Source organism: Crassostrea angulata, chromosome 7 (assembly GCF_025612915.1).
Source record: "Crassostrea angulata isolate pt1a10 chromosome 7, ASM2561291v2, whole genome shotgun sequence".
NCBI classification, from domain to species: domain Eukaryota; kingdom Metazoa; phylum Mollusca; class Bivalvia; order Ostreida; family Ostreidae; genus Magallana; species Magallana angulata.
The window spans coordinates 13,786,689-13,803,316 of record NC_069117.1 but is presented as its reverse complement, the minus strand read 5'-3'; the positions used below and the strand labels follow the sequence as shown (position 1 = coordinate 13,803,316).

Sequence of the window (16,628 nt, the reverse complement as noted above, 5' to 3'; positions counted from 1 at the left end):
CTTTTATCATAGATTTGTAGTAGTCTTTGTTATATATTATGGCTACCACAAACAGGATATACTTTAACCAATCTTGCTCACTGTCCCCGATCTATTGTATTGTGGTCAAATTTGAGTGTGGTTACGTCGATTGTATAATTCATTACGACAGAATGCCGGGGCTATTGCTATTATCATCAATTATGTCTGTCATTGTCATACAATCATAAAAAAAGCGATTAAAGTTAGTCTTCAAACATTAAAACAATCTTTGCAAATTGACAAATCGAGTTTTATCATCATTCAATCATAAGTTAAAATCGTCATCACCGTTGTGGTTCGAAGTCAAACTCGTTAGTCATTAAATCCTCATTTTTTTCTCGTACACTTAAGCTATATCATGTACCTACGTCTCTGTATATTAATCAGTTCATAGATATTTTTTGCAGCATCAAAGAGGCAAATGTTTCCATTATTGACAACAGTATTGACCGGTGACATGTAGTCTCATGCACAAGTGCACATGAAATGAATATATCAAGGAGTGCTCGTGCAAATCGATTTAGGAATCATTTAATCATATTGAATTTAAAAGTTCGGTGACCGTTCGGGTCATCACACCAATTTTTAATAGATATGTAAGTATACTTAAAAACTATCCCAGGAATAACTGACTATTTTTTTAGGGGGGGGGGGGGGGTAAGCATAGTGAATTAAGGTAAGAAATTGTATCCACATGGACATTTTTATAAAAATGTTTGACATTTTAACGAAATTAGTTACATGAAATTAATATAAGAAAAATATAAATAATGGTTTTTTTTCTCTTAAAGTATTCAAAATGAGTACACCCAAGACAAGAAGTAATTGAAAATTTACTGCAATCGTCACAGGAAATTTAAAAGATGTAACTATAAATAGATTGATTGGTATTTTTGGAAGATTACTCACTTGATAATAGCCAGATATAACATGACGTAAGAAAGGGAGGACAGTGCAGGGAGGTCTTACTAAATTCCTGGAAAATGTGTTCACTGTTATTACAAAGTCATTAAAAATAAATTCGGTTGAGGGTTGTCTTCCTATTGATTTCACTCGGATCATTTTTGAAGACATTTTATTCCAGGGAAAGGGCGAAAAAGGGATGGGTGGTTTCATAAATCTTCTTCAAAGAGTCACTACAATTCTAATAAAGCAAGAGAAAGTGTAACTTTAAAACTCTTGAAAAATTGAATAAATGGTTTTGATTAACATTAAGATTTAACTATATTAACTTAGTATTACACGTATTTGGCCGGCAGTAATGTTTGCAAGTCAAGAGAAGCAAAGGTTAATCAAATAGGCGACCAATTTAAATCAGTGTATAATTTTTCTTTGCTTCACTCTACTATGTAATTTATCTGTAAAATTTATAGTAAATGGGTGCTGATTCTTTTTAAAACCACTGGTTATGATCGAGAGAACCAATGATTAATCAAATTAAAAAGACCTTAATGAGCTGATTCTGGTATATGCGTAATAGATTTTGAATGTTTTTTAAAATTGTTCCAAAACCGGCATATAAGTTTCTCAAAAAGAAGTCTGTTTTGTTTTAATTTTTTTTTAATTAGAATTTATCAGTTAAGATAAATTTTGGAATAGTAATATTTAGTTACAAATTGAGGTACACCCATTTTGATTCCTTAAGAAAATTTAATCACAACTATATTTAACAACCATACTTCATCATACATTGACTCAAAACTATTTTGAATACAATTTCTTCTCTGTGTTTTACCAGTTCAAATTTCCACTTGCGTATCTACGACAACAATAACTTCCGTCCCTAAGTCACGTGTCACGAAAGAAAGGGCGGTCTACATTCAGTGAACCTTAATATATAATCGAGTAACCAACCTCCTGAACACTTCCAAGTTTGACTTGAGACCGTTATAATGACTGCGCTTAGTATCGCACGCAATTTAACTAACATGGATTCATATTTGGAAAGCCAACTTACAACGACTGAGAATATCATCTTTAGTGAAAATGTCAGTGGCTCGAATGCAGACCAGTCCTACATTGATTCTCTGGAGAGCGCGTCTGCCTATCTGTGGATTATTATTTCTCCGATATTTCTGTTCGTGGGGGTGTTCGGAAACATTCTGAACTTGTTCGTTTTGCGAAGAATGCATTTTGAGAAGAACCCCACATTGATTCTGCTATTTCTTCTCAGTGTTACGGACATAGCAGTTCTTCTTGTCGGACTGCCCCGCTACTGGGCGAGGGACGCGTTTCAGTTTGATCTCCGAACCGTTTCCCAGTTCAGTTGCAAATTCAGCTTGTTTCTGATTTACATTTCTATGCAGCTGTCGTCATGGATACTCGTATTGGTGTCTGTGATTCGCGTGATCAAAACAGTGTTGCCTTTGCGTTACCCAAAGACAAAAATCCGAGTTACAAGAAAAAATACTCTGACCGTGTTTTGCATTGTAGTCATAGCTCTATGCATCATCAACTTTCACTTTTTTATCACAAACGGCGTTATCACAGAGGATGGAGAGGCTTCTTGCACGTCTCTCACACCTGACTTCAGAAATTTCGACGAATATGTCTTTGTGTACATAGACTTTCTGATGATGTCAGTTTTTCCCGCCATTATAATAATCGTCTGCAATATTTTCATTTATCTCGTTTTGAAAAATATGAAACAAAGACGTGCGTCTACAACTTCTACAGACAAAGTGACGTCAGATTCTGTTTCAAGAGTTACCCGTATGCTGTTCGTCACTAGCTCATATTTCGTCATATCTACTGCTCCAATATCTCTTCATTTCATCGTTGACTCATATGTTCGCCCTGGATCAGATGATCTGACTCAAGCAAAACTGGACATGTCTTTTACAGTGCTTTATTTATTCCAATTTTCTCATTTCGTCATCAATTTCTACTGTTATACAGTCACCAACAAGAGATTTAGAAGATCAGTCAAAAAGTTAAAAGACGAGGTCAAAAACAGGTGTGTTTTAAGTTTTTTGTTTGTGGGGTTTTTTTTATTATAGGTTCTTTTTTAATAATCCAAGTGTACGTGACAATATCTGTTTTAAAATTTAAGTCTGAAGCGCATTAACAGGAAACCGTTAGCATTTGTACGACATGTAGGAGAACAGATGCACACACCGTGTTTTCAATGGATATGTGTCTGTCTGTGATAGTACTTTAAAGAGTCGTATAATATCCTTCAATGGTCTTACTTTTCCCACGCATTAATACTTTAAAGTACTTGGGTATTTTATCGTACGAGGAACGAATTGAAATAAAACAATCCGTTTATTAATACGCTCACTGTTTAAAATCGTATAAAAAAGGTGTACGTTTTTTATATTAATACTGAAAATAATTTCTCTTCTTTTTTTTTCTAGAATAACCCGCCATGGCGGTTTGGCCTCGGACTCCCATGACGTCAACAGTTCTGCAGAGCGATCTAAAAACCAGTCTATGGATGCTGTCTCCAAATCACACTATTAGGACCGCATTTTACACAGCACTCAGAATTCCGATCCAGTCAACACTGAATGAACACAACGGAAAGCGCTTCTCGTGTGCTCCCAACCCGGATATGTCGAAGATTAAACGATATAAAGAGAACAGAGTTGCAGTAAACATTAAATTAACGTTGTTCAATATTAATAAAAAAAATATTTCATATAGCTTCGTGTTTTACTGTAAGCAGTAAAAATTAATACCGTTTGTTTTATAGTGTGAGGCTAAAAATCTGTTTTACTACTTGAGACTCTCTAAAAAGATTATAAATTGAAAACATCCGGATTTTAAAATGATGCAATTCATGTGCCTATTCAGCTATATGCCTTTTGTTTCCCCGTTTTGTACACTAAAGGTCTATGACGAATGATTTACCTAGCGTTTGATATATATTTAGGGCAGCTTTGCATATAATGTTGCATGTTCATATTACTTGGAGTATTGCTAGTTCCTCTCCGTGCCAGTGACATTGTATAGATGGAGGATGTTTGGCTTATGGGGAATAGGACACAAAGCCGCAACCCGGAAACATCCGGAACCGGTTTCCTCCGATATTCACCACATTCTTGTTCGATTTGTACAACTGCTTGCAAAGCATATATATCTATTGTACAAGAAGAATACAAGTAATTGTTCTTTGACTACCTAGTAGTCTTTATAATGATGTTTAAGCATCAGTGGCATAAGATAGCACATATTACCTAATTGTACATAAAGTTTATTTATTTTACTGTTCTTTTTTTATAAATAAATTTTCGAATAAATATTGATAAGAATTCCATGTGGTGTATTGTCTTCTTATGAATTGAACATTTAAAATATTGACAATAATTAGTCTTTTATTTTCAATTTTCTTTTTTAATATATCCACCTGGCTTTGAATGAAGAAAGGGGCTACTTTCAGGTGTCTTGGCCACTCGTTGTTTCAAGTTAGCTGGGTCATTTCATGGGTTTAGCTGCTTGCAGGGACCAACAAGTACAGCTATTTTTGGCTTTGATCTTTCTTTGAATTAAATTTTAGAAAAAGAAGGTTTTACGCCAACTGGCCCTTAACATTTTCTAAGAAAGTATGAAAATTCACAGAAAGATTACGGATGACCCGTGTACAAAGTTTAATGTCTGGCAAACGAAGGATTCTAAAGATTTACAAACACTATCTTGTGTTCAGAGAAGTTTGACCCTATCTGATTATTGACCTTTGATCTTAAAATTAGTAGGATAATCTAGTCTAGTTTTGAACCTGTTACGTTTGATGGTTGTCAGATGATTCTCAATATATTAAAAACATTTACCTACTGGTTTACATCCAGAATTTAGTCACTGACTTTTGTTCTCATTATCTCAAACTCAAAAGCTCTTTCAAGTAAACAGTGTTATTTCAAGTATAAATTCTGTCAGCTTAAATAATTTTCAAGACATAAACTTGTACTTCAAAATCAATATCTTAATAGTAGATATTGGGGTCACAATTAAATTCAAAGACCAATAGTCAAATACATGTAACTCTCGATATCGACTGGTACTAAGTATTTCAAATGTTGTCCACTCAGTAACTCGAAATCCCTTAGCCTGCAAGGCATCAATCTAGGTACACTCCTACCCTATAAGGAGTTACGGTAATAAATATCGATTATCCCTATTTTCATGTTTTTAAGATCATTAGAAATATGTTGTCTTCTCAATATCTCAAGATCCCTTTACTAATAAATTAAACTTGGTTCCACTGCCGAGTATGAGATGCACCAAGTTGATGTCTGTCCAGGAGAGGTTTACTATGATATATAAATCGAACAAACTTTGATCAAGCGACCGACATACAGAACGACTGGTACAAAAAATCTCTTCTTTTTTAAACAGACCATAGAGGTATTAACGAGCTGTGTATCCTGCTCTTGACCAACTTCAGAACGCGAACTTCTTGGTTAATCGTTTAGTGTCGGTGACTTATAAAACAAGAAACAATTGAATAATTATCGTAAAAAATACATATTTTTGGTATAAAAATTAAATTTCTGAAAACATGTTGAAAAAATCCTCCGCGGCAGGTAGCTGTTTCCTTGGTAATTTGACGGTGACGTCACCTAAGTGGTAGACTTTAAATCAGGGTTATCGGGTAACCAAAACCCTTAATTAAGGGGGGGGGGGGCACGCCAAAACATGACACGCACCAAAAGCACATGTCAATCTATTTAATAGTAAACTTGATTTTCTGATGTCAAATTAGAAAAAAAAATTATACTTCTAAAGATTTTCTCCTTTTTTCTATAAAAATTATTTCATTTAATATTTACAATACTTAAATTATTTAAATTTACAATTACAAGCAATTGATACGTAAAAAAAATTCAGGTATTTATACATGTTTCTGAAAATGATATCAGAAAAAGGCGTCCCAAAATTTTCTTTGTTCCTATTATTAGATCTAGCGGAAAACAATGCACTTAAAATATATGGATGGTGCAACACATAAATGACCTGACAATAAAGTTTGTAACAATTTAACAAAGATGTTCTCACACTAACAAGCAAGTCACATGTATGGCTTCGAAGTTGCACTTCATTTCAGTACCTTAAGTGCGTGAACACTTAAAGAATGCGGAAATTACATGTATTATGAAGAGTTATCTATATTAGTAATCCCTATTACTATGCATTGGAGAAGTTCTATTCTTTGACATCACTGCAATATTGGCATATACTATTACAGTCAGGAATATGATAATCAAAACCATAACCAATATGAAGAAGTACCACGTCAAATTATGCAAGTTTATTAGATTATTTTTGTATTGGAAATGCAAAGTATTCTTCCGTATTTTAAAGGGTGATATTGAAAGCACTATTAAAAATGAAGAGATTTTCTTGGTACACTTGTTAAGAGTTGTTTTCGTATAATAATTAGTGTCCTTCATAGGGTTCTTTAATTTACTTTGATGCATCGAGGAGTCCTGGGTACCGCATTTTCAAACCTTGGACAAGAGATGTAAAGTAATTTGCAAGTTCTTCTTTCAGAATCGATGCTTTTGGCCTTTTTGAGGTTTTTTTTGTTTTTTGGTTTTTTTTTTTGGGGGGGGGGGTTAGAAGCAATTCCTGGTGCTGTCTGTAACGGGAATTGTTGCACATTTCAAAACGAGCACTAAACAAGGTCACTGAGAACACTATCAAATGTTGTTGGATAATTTTAGACACATTAAAAGTACTAGTAGTACTGAGTACTACATGTAGGTGGGGCCGCTGCTTACGTGACATTTGGATGCTTTTATTTACGTTCTTTCCTTTCTGGACGTCATCCCGTCTTTTTGTTGCAGAGTGACTGGTACGGATTTCTTGTCGAGTGTTTTGGACTGCAAAAATATCACATAAAAGATTATTTGTTTCCTAGTCATGATAAAAATATTATACCAACCTACTTCCTATTTGTTAAATTTCCAATTTAAGTAAGTCAGTGTTAGTAAGCGCACGTCCATGCATGTATTGAACAGAGACCGTCTTTTTGTCTGTGTGGCAATTGCGCTTTGTGCTTTTTTATAAGTCTTTGCTAAAATATTGCTGTAACGCTATCTCCTTGTTCTTGTATTCTAAACGCTCAAACACTTAAGGTGCCTCACTACACCGTGAATTAGTTTCTCAAATCAGCAGAAAATTACTTGCTTATGATACAAAGCGTGATGGATAAGAAGTTTATATGTCAAATAGGCGAAAAAATGTGCAATTTTAGATAAAAAATGATATTTTCAAAAATTTCATTCAGTAAACATAAACGAAAGCCCCAGGTGGATTCGAACTCATGACCTGCGGTTCACAAGCCTGATGCTTTAACCACTGAGCTACGACGATATTCACAAAACAGTTTAATCGCCATCTTGTGACGTAGTGTCTTAAAAAGTATAAGTCTCGGAGTAGTGAAGTACTTTAACCTGTAAATCAGTTTCTTTAAGTAGATAGTATAGTCACAACTATTATTATAGTACGTTGAATTATCTATCTATATCGATTGCCTGTATCCCAGTTTGTCGTTTGGAACTATTCGTAATCCCAAGAAGGAACATGATGCACCCGTGCATCATTTTAAATGGTTGATAAAAGGCGTGACGTCAGTTCAACCCCATTAGCGTATGCTTCAATTTAGATGAGATGCCTTATGATTTATATTTTGCATGTTTAACTAATCAATGACTTTTTTCAGTTATCGGGTAAAATTTACGCTGTTTTTCGTAGTATATCTTACATGGTAAAATATTTTGCCACAAACTTGACGATGTTAAAATTCTATATTCAGTCCCAAGATATCCTCGATTTACATTTATTTAAATCTAATTATTCGAATTCAAACGTTGTTGATTTAATGATAAGAAAAAATCCAAGATATCCCCGTTAAAAACACTTCTTAAATGATTAATACAGAACAAAAATAAATTAGCATTGCAGCAGACCTGCAAGAAGCAGGTTGCATCTACAAATCAGTTTTTCATACAAATTATTTTATTCACCGAACATTTAGAAATAATCAAATATAGACGAAATATATTTGTAATTAACATAACGGCGATGATAACTCAAAGATTTCTCCTGATATCTGACCAGAAATATGCTTCATGTGCAAAATCGCTCTGGTCGTCGGAATTGTGTTGAGATTTTTGAGAAAACTAGAACGTGTATGATGGAATTAGATGTGATTTATATTCCTACACGAATGTTTTCTTCTACAAGCATATTATATCCATGAATAAATTAGACAAAAACCGTCCCATGACCTATTTTCCGTCGCTTAGAGAGTAAACACCCCATGTACAATATTATAAATAGTGCCTGTTTGTGAGGGTAACAGTTGAAATTGACACCACGAGGGGTGTCAATTTCAACTGTTACCCTCCCAAACAGGCACTATTTATTTTATTATACTGAATGTCTTTATTAGTCCCCTACCGGTTTCACCGGAGGGGACTATAGCTTTCCTCTGCGTCCGTCAGTCCGTCTGTCCGTCCGTCCGTCCGTCCGTCTGTCTGTCCGTCCGTCAGTCCGTCTGTCTGTCCCACTTCAGTTTTCCACACTTTTTTTCTTTATGCATTTGAGGAATAATATGAAACTTGCTGAACAGCTTCAAAATGTCAAACTACAGATCAAGTTTACACTTTTGTAGCGTCTGATTGACATATTTTCGAGAAAATTAATTTTTTATATTCCAATTTTTTAATGTTCGGGTTCGTTATCGGGTTTGGTGTACATAACTGAATAAACGAGGTCAGTATGTAGTCAGTATACTGTGCGTTACTTGTACCATTCCTTTTCCTGTACCATTCCTTTTATCATTTCTAACAAACAAATGAATTCTATAAAATGGTGTCAAGCATTGATTTGTAAATTTAATCGGCAGGGTTTTTTTGTATTATTATTACAATCGGGTTCGTTGTCGGGTTGGGCTGTTTAACTGTTTGGTTTGATTCGGGGTACAGAAGACGGTAAGAAATGATATTGTGCATAACAGTGCATTGTTTTCACAAATTTTTACCAGCGAATACAGAATAGACTTGGCGAAATTACAGGAGATGAAATAAAGAGTATTATTTTACCTATTTCCTATTTAATTTCTATATCAACTATATAGTTTTAATTTCCTCTGTTCTTTTATCTCTGATTAAAGCATGACATCTCGTTTACAATAGCTCTGAAATAGTTGTGTGCTTGGAAGCTTTGATAGAATAATACAAACCGGTAGGGGACGTGTATTGCTTATGCAATACTCTCAGAATGCTTGTTTTATAGATGTTTTTACTGCTTTTATATAGAAATGACTAATTCCACGGCGAACCGTACGCGCATAATTTACGCGCATGTAACAATTCGTTGTGTTACCCGTTGCTAAGTGTGTTGCTAACGCTGAGGGTAATAGAATGGATTATCAACTGCGTCTAAACCAATCAGATTTCAGTATTTAACATGAAAGTATAATAATATATAAATAGTGCCTGTTTGGGAGGGTAACTGTTGAAATTGACACCCCGAGACAACCATTGTAAACCGACGCGAAGCGGAGATTGACAATGGTTTTCAAGGGGTGTCAATTTCAACAGTTACCCTCCCAAACAGGCACTATTTATTTTATTATACTGAATGTCTTAATTTTAAGGAAATTTTACTGCTTTTATATAAAAATGAAGTGAATTCTACGGCGAACCGTACGCACATAATATACGCGCATGTAACAATTCGTTGTGTTACCCGTTTCCAAGTGCGTTGCTAACGCTGAGGGTAATAGAACGGATTACCAAATGCGCCTAAACCAATCAGATTTCAGTATTTAACATGAAAGTATGATAATATAGTATACACCATGCATGTTGTGGTATGCTTATTTACACTTCTTCTGTGCTTAAAGCCGGAGCATTGATCACTCTGCATCAAAAAATTGATCTTATACCGGATTTTGGGGGGAAATACCGGTATTTAGAATTGAAAGTGAAAAATTTGAACTCTGTGTTTTCGATGACTTTCACCAAAGACAACCAAGAAAATACTAAAATCGTTTCTTTCCCATTGGATGCATTTTATCTACTTTCATTCATATTTTGTTCAAATTCTAAAAGGCTCAAATTTACAAATTCGTCTGTAATATAAGATGAGAAGAAAAGGAAAATTGACTCATGATTTACAATTGAGAAAGATTCGGGGGAAATTTTAATTAATTTTTTTTTTTGCTCAGTTAACAAAGGATGTTCTGTGATCAGTATGATTCAGTATGGTATACTTCATAAAATATATTAGCTAAAAATTAGAACATATATGATAAGATAATTGCTGTTACTGAACTGTGTATCTTCTATAATGAACACAAAGGCGACAATAATCGCCTATGAACTTTAAAACAATCATTTAACAAAGATGAATGGTAATCTAAATACTGTCCTAAATGTATCTAATTAATTGTGTCATCTTCTTTCGCGGTAGACAGCGGGGAATCATCTCGGTTTTATGATATCTAAAATTTATTCTAATGACAAGTAAAAAGGGGGAGAGGGTAGCTTCATTGTATTATGGAAAAATTAAATAGCATTTACATGCATATGTATGGACAGAATAGAATTTTGATAAACGGTTGAGGTCAAGTTTAATTGAATACACAACAGCAACTTGCACAGCCTTTTACAAAGAAATCTGAAACAAGATCTATTTTATTTCAGTGAGAATTTGGAGCGGGGCAATTTCACAATTTATTTATATATTTTATTTGCCCTTGGATTATTCATAGTCACAAGTAATCTTAACCGTGATGTTTACTTGTTTTCATCAGCTGATGTCACTTTGAACCTAGATCACACCAGGGCACCTCGAGGTCACCAAAGTGTAAGAAAACAAAAGATGATTAACATCCTTCTAAGGGGGGTTTTGTAAAGCAGCTTTGTAAGCATATTCGAGAGCGACGGCAAAGGAAAATGCCGATAAAGATTTATTTTTTTATTAGATCTTTTTTAAAATATATAGGTCGGATAGAGGAAGTTTGAGATACTGAGAGTTAACACATTTGCACTTAAAACAGGCTGTATGTGTATGTCATATATTTACTATGCACAGAATAAAGACTGGATCAACCATAGAACTATATTGCTTTTACGTCTCTAGCAAAACGATCTTGGTATCTATAAATAGAATAGTGGCTACCAATATCTATGATGTACCTCAATTTAGATAAAATCCAGATGCCTTTTTTTTGGGTACACCCCACCCCCATCCCCGTCTTTCGAAGCTCAATTGGCTTCTCTGTAGATTTAAGGTAGGTCCCTACTCAGGATTTTTTTGGTTAAATTAAGGGTTTTTTTCATTAAGCTAGTAGAATAATACCTTATGTAATGAAAAAGCCCCAAAAATACATGTCTTAACAATTTACTTTTATCACTAAAGTCTCCAGTCGCTAAGAAGAAGTAAGTCTATTATTATTTCTTAAACCTTTAATTTGCAAGACCCAAAGAAGTTACCTTTTTATGATCTTTAATACACCGGTCAACGTCAATAGAAAGTTATTGTTAGAGAATGAATATTTTTTTTTAAATTAAAATGGGGTCAGGGACAAGTAAGGTCGATCAAAGCAAAAATAACAGAAACACAGTAAGTCAATGATTGCGTGGAAGCCTCGGAATAAACAGAGCCAAATTGTGGAAATGGTACTGTAAAACCTGAAAGAAAAATAAGTATGAATTTTCGGCCTCCTTAGATAAAAACTAAAGAAGATTTTATTTCTGCTGTCTAAAATCGACATTTTACACCACCATTTTGAGATCTTATGCTAAGGAAGTTTTTGAAAAGAGGGAAACAATTATTTACATAACAGGGAACTGCATTTTCTTCGTAAACGTCCTGCTTGCATTATTTAAAACCATGTGTTACACATTTAATTATATCTTTCATCTTGAAATTCAATGGATATTTTTAACATTGACATGACCTGAAAGCATCAGATATTTTGTTTGTCATTGTGGATAGAATGATAATTTTGTAAATTAACAAGCAAAAAATGTGTACTTCCCGTCAAATTAAAATCAGACTAGTTTCAACAAAATTGGAAATCAATCTTAATTATTTTTCATAAGATGTAATGTGAATGTTGTTCTCGAATTATAAACTTTTTAATGTCAATTCTATGATTAATTCATTATTTAAGTTATTATATATGAAAAAAAAAATATCTGATTTTGAATCTCAGTCAAAAGTTTTGTTTTGTTATCTAATGGTTCTGATAATTCAATGTGCTGAAAGATACAATATGTTCTCCATTTAAATAGATTATTTTGTTTGTAGACTGACAACTGTAGACTGACCACTGCAGACTGACAAATGTAGACTGACAACTGTAGACTAGCTACTGAAATCAACGTGTATCTGTTGATGGACGGTTAAAATCAGTGACTGGAGGAGACCGACTATATGAATGAAAACGGTTGTCTGTTCACTAATGATAAAAGTATAAGTAGGAAGAGTTTGTCTGTTGTCTAACTATAGACACCACAAGTTGAGTGTAGACTAACGGTTAATATCAGTGAGTGGAAGCGCTTGTCTGTTAACTGACTTTTGATATCAGAGTTGGTATGTTGACTGACTAATGATATCAGTAAGTGTGGATTTTGTCTACATCTGATCTAGATTTTGACTAGCTATTGATATAAGAGTTTGTTCATTGACAACTAATATACGTTAATAGAAGCGTTTGTTCAATAACGTTTTGATTTGTATGTTGCATGATCATTGATATCAGTGTATTGTAGGAGTTGTCTGTTGATTGACTATCAATATCTGAATAGTTTGCTGTCAATCTTATTTAAAATTAGATCTTTCATCTGCTCCCCGGTTCTCCTTATTCCACACGACATAGCGAAAACCGTGGAGTTGATGAAGTTCTTATTTTAATTAATTAGAATGTTTTTGTCTGACTATTGATATCAGAGTTTATACGTTGACTGTGTGTACTACGGTTTGTATGTTGACTGACTATTGATATCAGAGTCTGTTTATCTGACTATTAATCAATAAATGGAAGCGTTTGTCTGTTGACTGACGATTGATATCAGTGCTTGTTTGTCTGACTGTTGATATCAGAGTTTGTTTGTTGTCTGACTGTTGATATCTTTGTTTTTTTGTTGTATGACTGTTGATATCAGAGTTTGTTTGTTGTCTGACTGTTGATATCTTTGTTTTTTTATTGTATGACTATTGATATAAGTTTGTTTGTTGTCTGACTGTTGATATCTTTGTTTTTTTGTTGTATGACTGTTGATATAAGTTTGTTTGTTGTCTGACTGTTGATATCTTTGTTTTTTGTTGTATGACTGTTGATATCTTTGTTTTTTTGTTGTATGACTGTTGATATCAGAGTTTGTTTGTTGTCTGACTGTTGATATCTTTGTTTTTTTATTGTATGACTATTGATATAAGTTTGTTTGTTGTCTGACTGTTGATATCTTTGTTTTTTTGTTGTATGACTGTTGATATAAGTTTGTTTGTTGTCTGACTGTTGATATCTTTGTTTTTTTATTGTATGACTATTGATATAAGTTTGTTTGTTGTCTGACTGTTGATATCTTTGTTTGTTTGTTGTATGACTGTTGATATCTTTGTTTTTTTGTTGTATGACTGTTGATATCTTTGTTTTTTTGTTGTATGACTGTTGATATCAGAGTTTGTTTGTTGTCTGACTGTTGATATCTTTGTTTGTTTGTTGTCTGACTGTTGATATCTTTGTTTTTTTGTTGTATGACTGTTGATATAAGTTTGTTTGTTGTCTGACTGTTGATATCTTTGTTTTTTTATTGTATGACTATTGATATAAGTTTGTTTGTTGTCTGACTGTTGATATCTTTGTTTGTTTGTTGTATGACTGTTGATATCTTTGTTTTTTTGTTGTATGACTGTTGATATCTTTGTTTTTTTGTTGTATGACTGTTGATATCAGAGTTTGTTTGTTGTCTGACTGTTGATATCAGAGTTTGTTTGTTGTCTGAATATTGATATCAGAGTTTGTTTGTTGTCTGAATATTGATATCATAGTTTGTTTGTTGTCTGACTGTTGATATCAGAGTTTGTTTGTTGTCTGACTGTTGATATCTTTGTTTTTTTGTTGTATGACTGTTGATATCTTTGTTTTTTTGTTGTATGACTGTTGATATCAGAGTTTGTTTGTTGTCTGACTGTTGATATCTTTGTTTGTTTGTTGTCTGACTGTTGATATTAGTGTTGTCTGACTGTTGATATCTTTGTTTGTTTGTTGTCTGACTGTTGATATCTTTGTCTGTTTGTTGTCTGAATATTGATATCAGAGTTTGTTTGTTGTCTGACTGTTGATATCTTTGTTTTTTTGTTGTCTGACTGTTGATATCTTTGTTTTTTTGTTGTATGACTGTTGATATCTTTGTTTGTTTGTTGTCTGACTGTTGATATCTTTGTTTGTTTGTTGTCTGACTGTTGATATTAGTGTTGTCTGACTGTTGATATCTTTGTTTGTTTGTTGTCTGACTGTTGATATCTTTGTTTGTTTGTTGTCTGAATATTGATATCAGAGTTTGTTTGTTGTCTGACTGTTGATATCTTTGTTTGTTTGTTGTCTGAATATTGATATCAGAGTTTGTTTGTTGTCTGACTGTTGATATCTTTGTTTGTTTGTTGTCTGAATATTGATATCAGAGTTTGTTTGTTGTCTGACTGTTGATATCTTTGTTTGTTTTCTGGCTAATGATACCAGAGTTTGTATGGTGTCTGGGTATTGATATTAGTTAGTGAAAGAGTTTGTCTGTTGACTGTCTGTACCAGAGTTTGTATGGTGTCTGGGTATTGATATTAGTTAGTGGAAGAGTTTGTCTGTTGACTGTCTGTACCAGAGTTTGAATGCTGACTGATACCAGAAATTGCCTGTCACATATTGATACCAGAGATTGTATGCTGACTAATTTTTGATACCAGAATGTTAATGTTGACTCTCTATTGATATCGGAGGTTGTTTGTTGTCTGACTATTGATATAAGAGTTTGTACGTTGACTAACTATTGATATCAGAGGTTGTTTGTTGACTGACTACTAGTATTTATATCAGAGTTTGCTGACAGACTGATATCAGTTAGTGGAAGCTATGGTCTGTTGACGTGGTAATCTACTCCTTATTTGTACATGGTATGTAGATTGAGATACGTAACGCATAAGGTCTACAGAGTGATATAAATATGTCCAGAGTTCACCCCTTGTCTTTGTTATCTCAGAATTAATAGACGTCATCTTCTTCCAAATGGCATCAGTTTACATTGTGTGATATCCGTAATAAAAAGATCCCTCAAGACATTAAAGCGAAAATTACGGTAGTGCTTTCTCCAGAGTAGTTTGGCATTAAATTTCAATAGGTGCCCAAGTACTCCAGATATGAACATCACATAATCTCCTTGTCCTTTTAGGTAGTTCGACACTTGACCCTAAGACCTTAAACTCAATAGGGGATCTCTATATTCCCCATGATGCATCAGTGTATATATACTGTACATGTACCATGCCTAATGTACCAGTGTACAAATACTGTACATGTACCATGCCTACTGTACCAGTGTACAAATACTGTATATGTACCATGCCTTCTGTACCAGTGTACAAATACCGTACTTGTACTATGCCTAATGTACAAATACTGTACTTTTACCATGCCTAATGTACAAATACTGTACTTGTACATGCCTAATGTACCAGTGTACAAATACTGTACATGTACCATGCCTTATGTACCAGTGTACAAATACTGTACATGTACAAATACTGTACTTGTTCCATGCCTAATGTACAAATACTGTACTTGTACCATGCCTAAGGTACAAATACTGTACTTGTACCATGCCTAATGTACCAGTGTACAAATACTGTACATATACCATGCCTTATGTACCAGTGTACAAATACTGTACTTGTTCCATGCCTAATGTACAAATTCTGTACTTGTACCATGCCTAATGTACCAGTGTACAAATACTGTACTTGTACCATGCCTAATGTACCAGTGTACAAATACTGTACATGTACCATGCCTAATGTACCAGTGTACAAATACTGTACATGTGCCATGCCTAATGTACCAGTGTACAAATACTGTACATGTACTATGTCTAATGTCTTATGATCATATACTTGGCGTACTGATTTACATATCCACTGACAGGGGCAACGCGAAGTCATATTTCATCAAAGGGAGCATAGTAGACAATTTTCTATGTATCGTTATGAAAATTAATTCAAACCGAAATAAAATTTATATGACAATAGAGGATATATATGACCACTGAACACGAATTGAACAATTTTTTTTACAAGCCCGTCGTAGATGGTTATGAAGCAATCAATGTTGTAACTTTTTGTAACCAAGCTATAACTCATGTCATCTACCAATGTTTATAAAACTTCTAGATTGGCACTAGTACCCCACATAGAGGCTTTTCATCTCCGTTGAATGTTATTGGTTGTTAAAGGCATAAACTTTGACCAGAAGGCCCCCACCTTCTACCCACACCACAACCACCACCCATTGAGGTGTGGAAAATTGGCACAACCACCACCCATTGAGGTGTGGAAAATTGGCATATCACAAGTATATGAAAAATACTCATAACAAACAA

The 16,628-nt window shown here is 33.9% G+C and overlaps 1 protein-coding gene across 1 annotated transcript; it reads left to right on the top strand.

The window, feature by feature from the left end:
- The first annotated feature begins 1,829 nt into the window (after nucleotides 1-1,829).
- Nucleotides 1,830-4,282, top strand: LOC128157160 (neuromedin-U receptor 2-like). The gene is made up of 2 exons (XM_052819579.1): nucleotides 1,830-2,977; nucleotides 3,381-4,282. The coding sequence occupies exons 1-2, from the start codon at nucleotides 1,914-1,916 to the stop codon at nucleotides 3,484-3,486; spliced, it is 1,170 nt and encodes a 389-aa protein (XP_052675539.1). The 5' UTR covers nucleotides 1,830-1,913; the 3' UTR covers nucleotides 3,487-4,282.
- The last annotated feature ends 12,346 nt before the right edge of the window (nucleotides 4,283-16,628 follow it).

Coding starts and splice junctions, on each gene's coding strand:
- LOC128157160 (XM_052819579.1), top strand. CDS start 1,914: ATGACTGCGCTTAGTATCGCACGCAATTTAACTAACATGGATTCATAT. Junction 2,978..3,380: donor AAAGACGAGGTCAAAAACAG/GTGTGTTTTAAG, acceptor TTTTTTTTCTAG/AATAACCCGCCATGGCGGTT.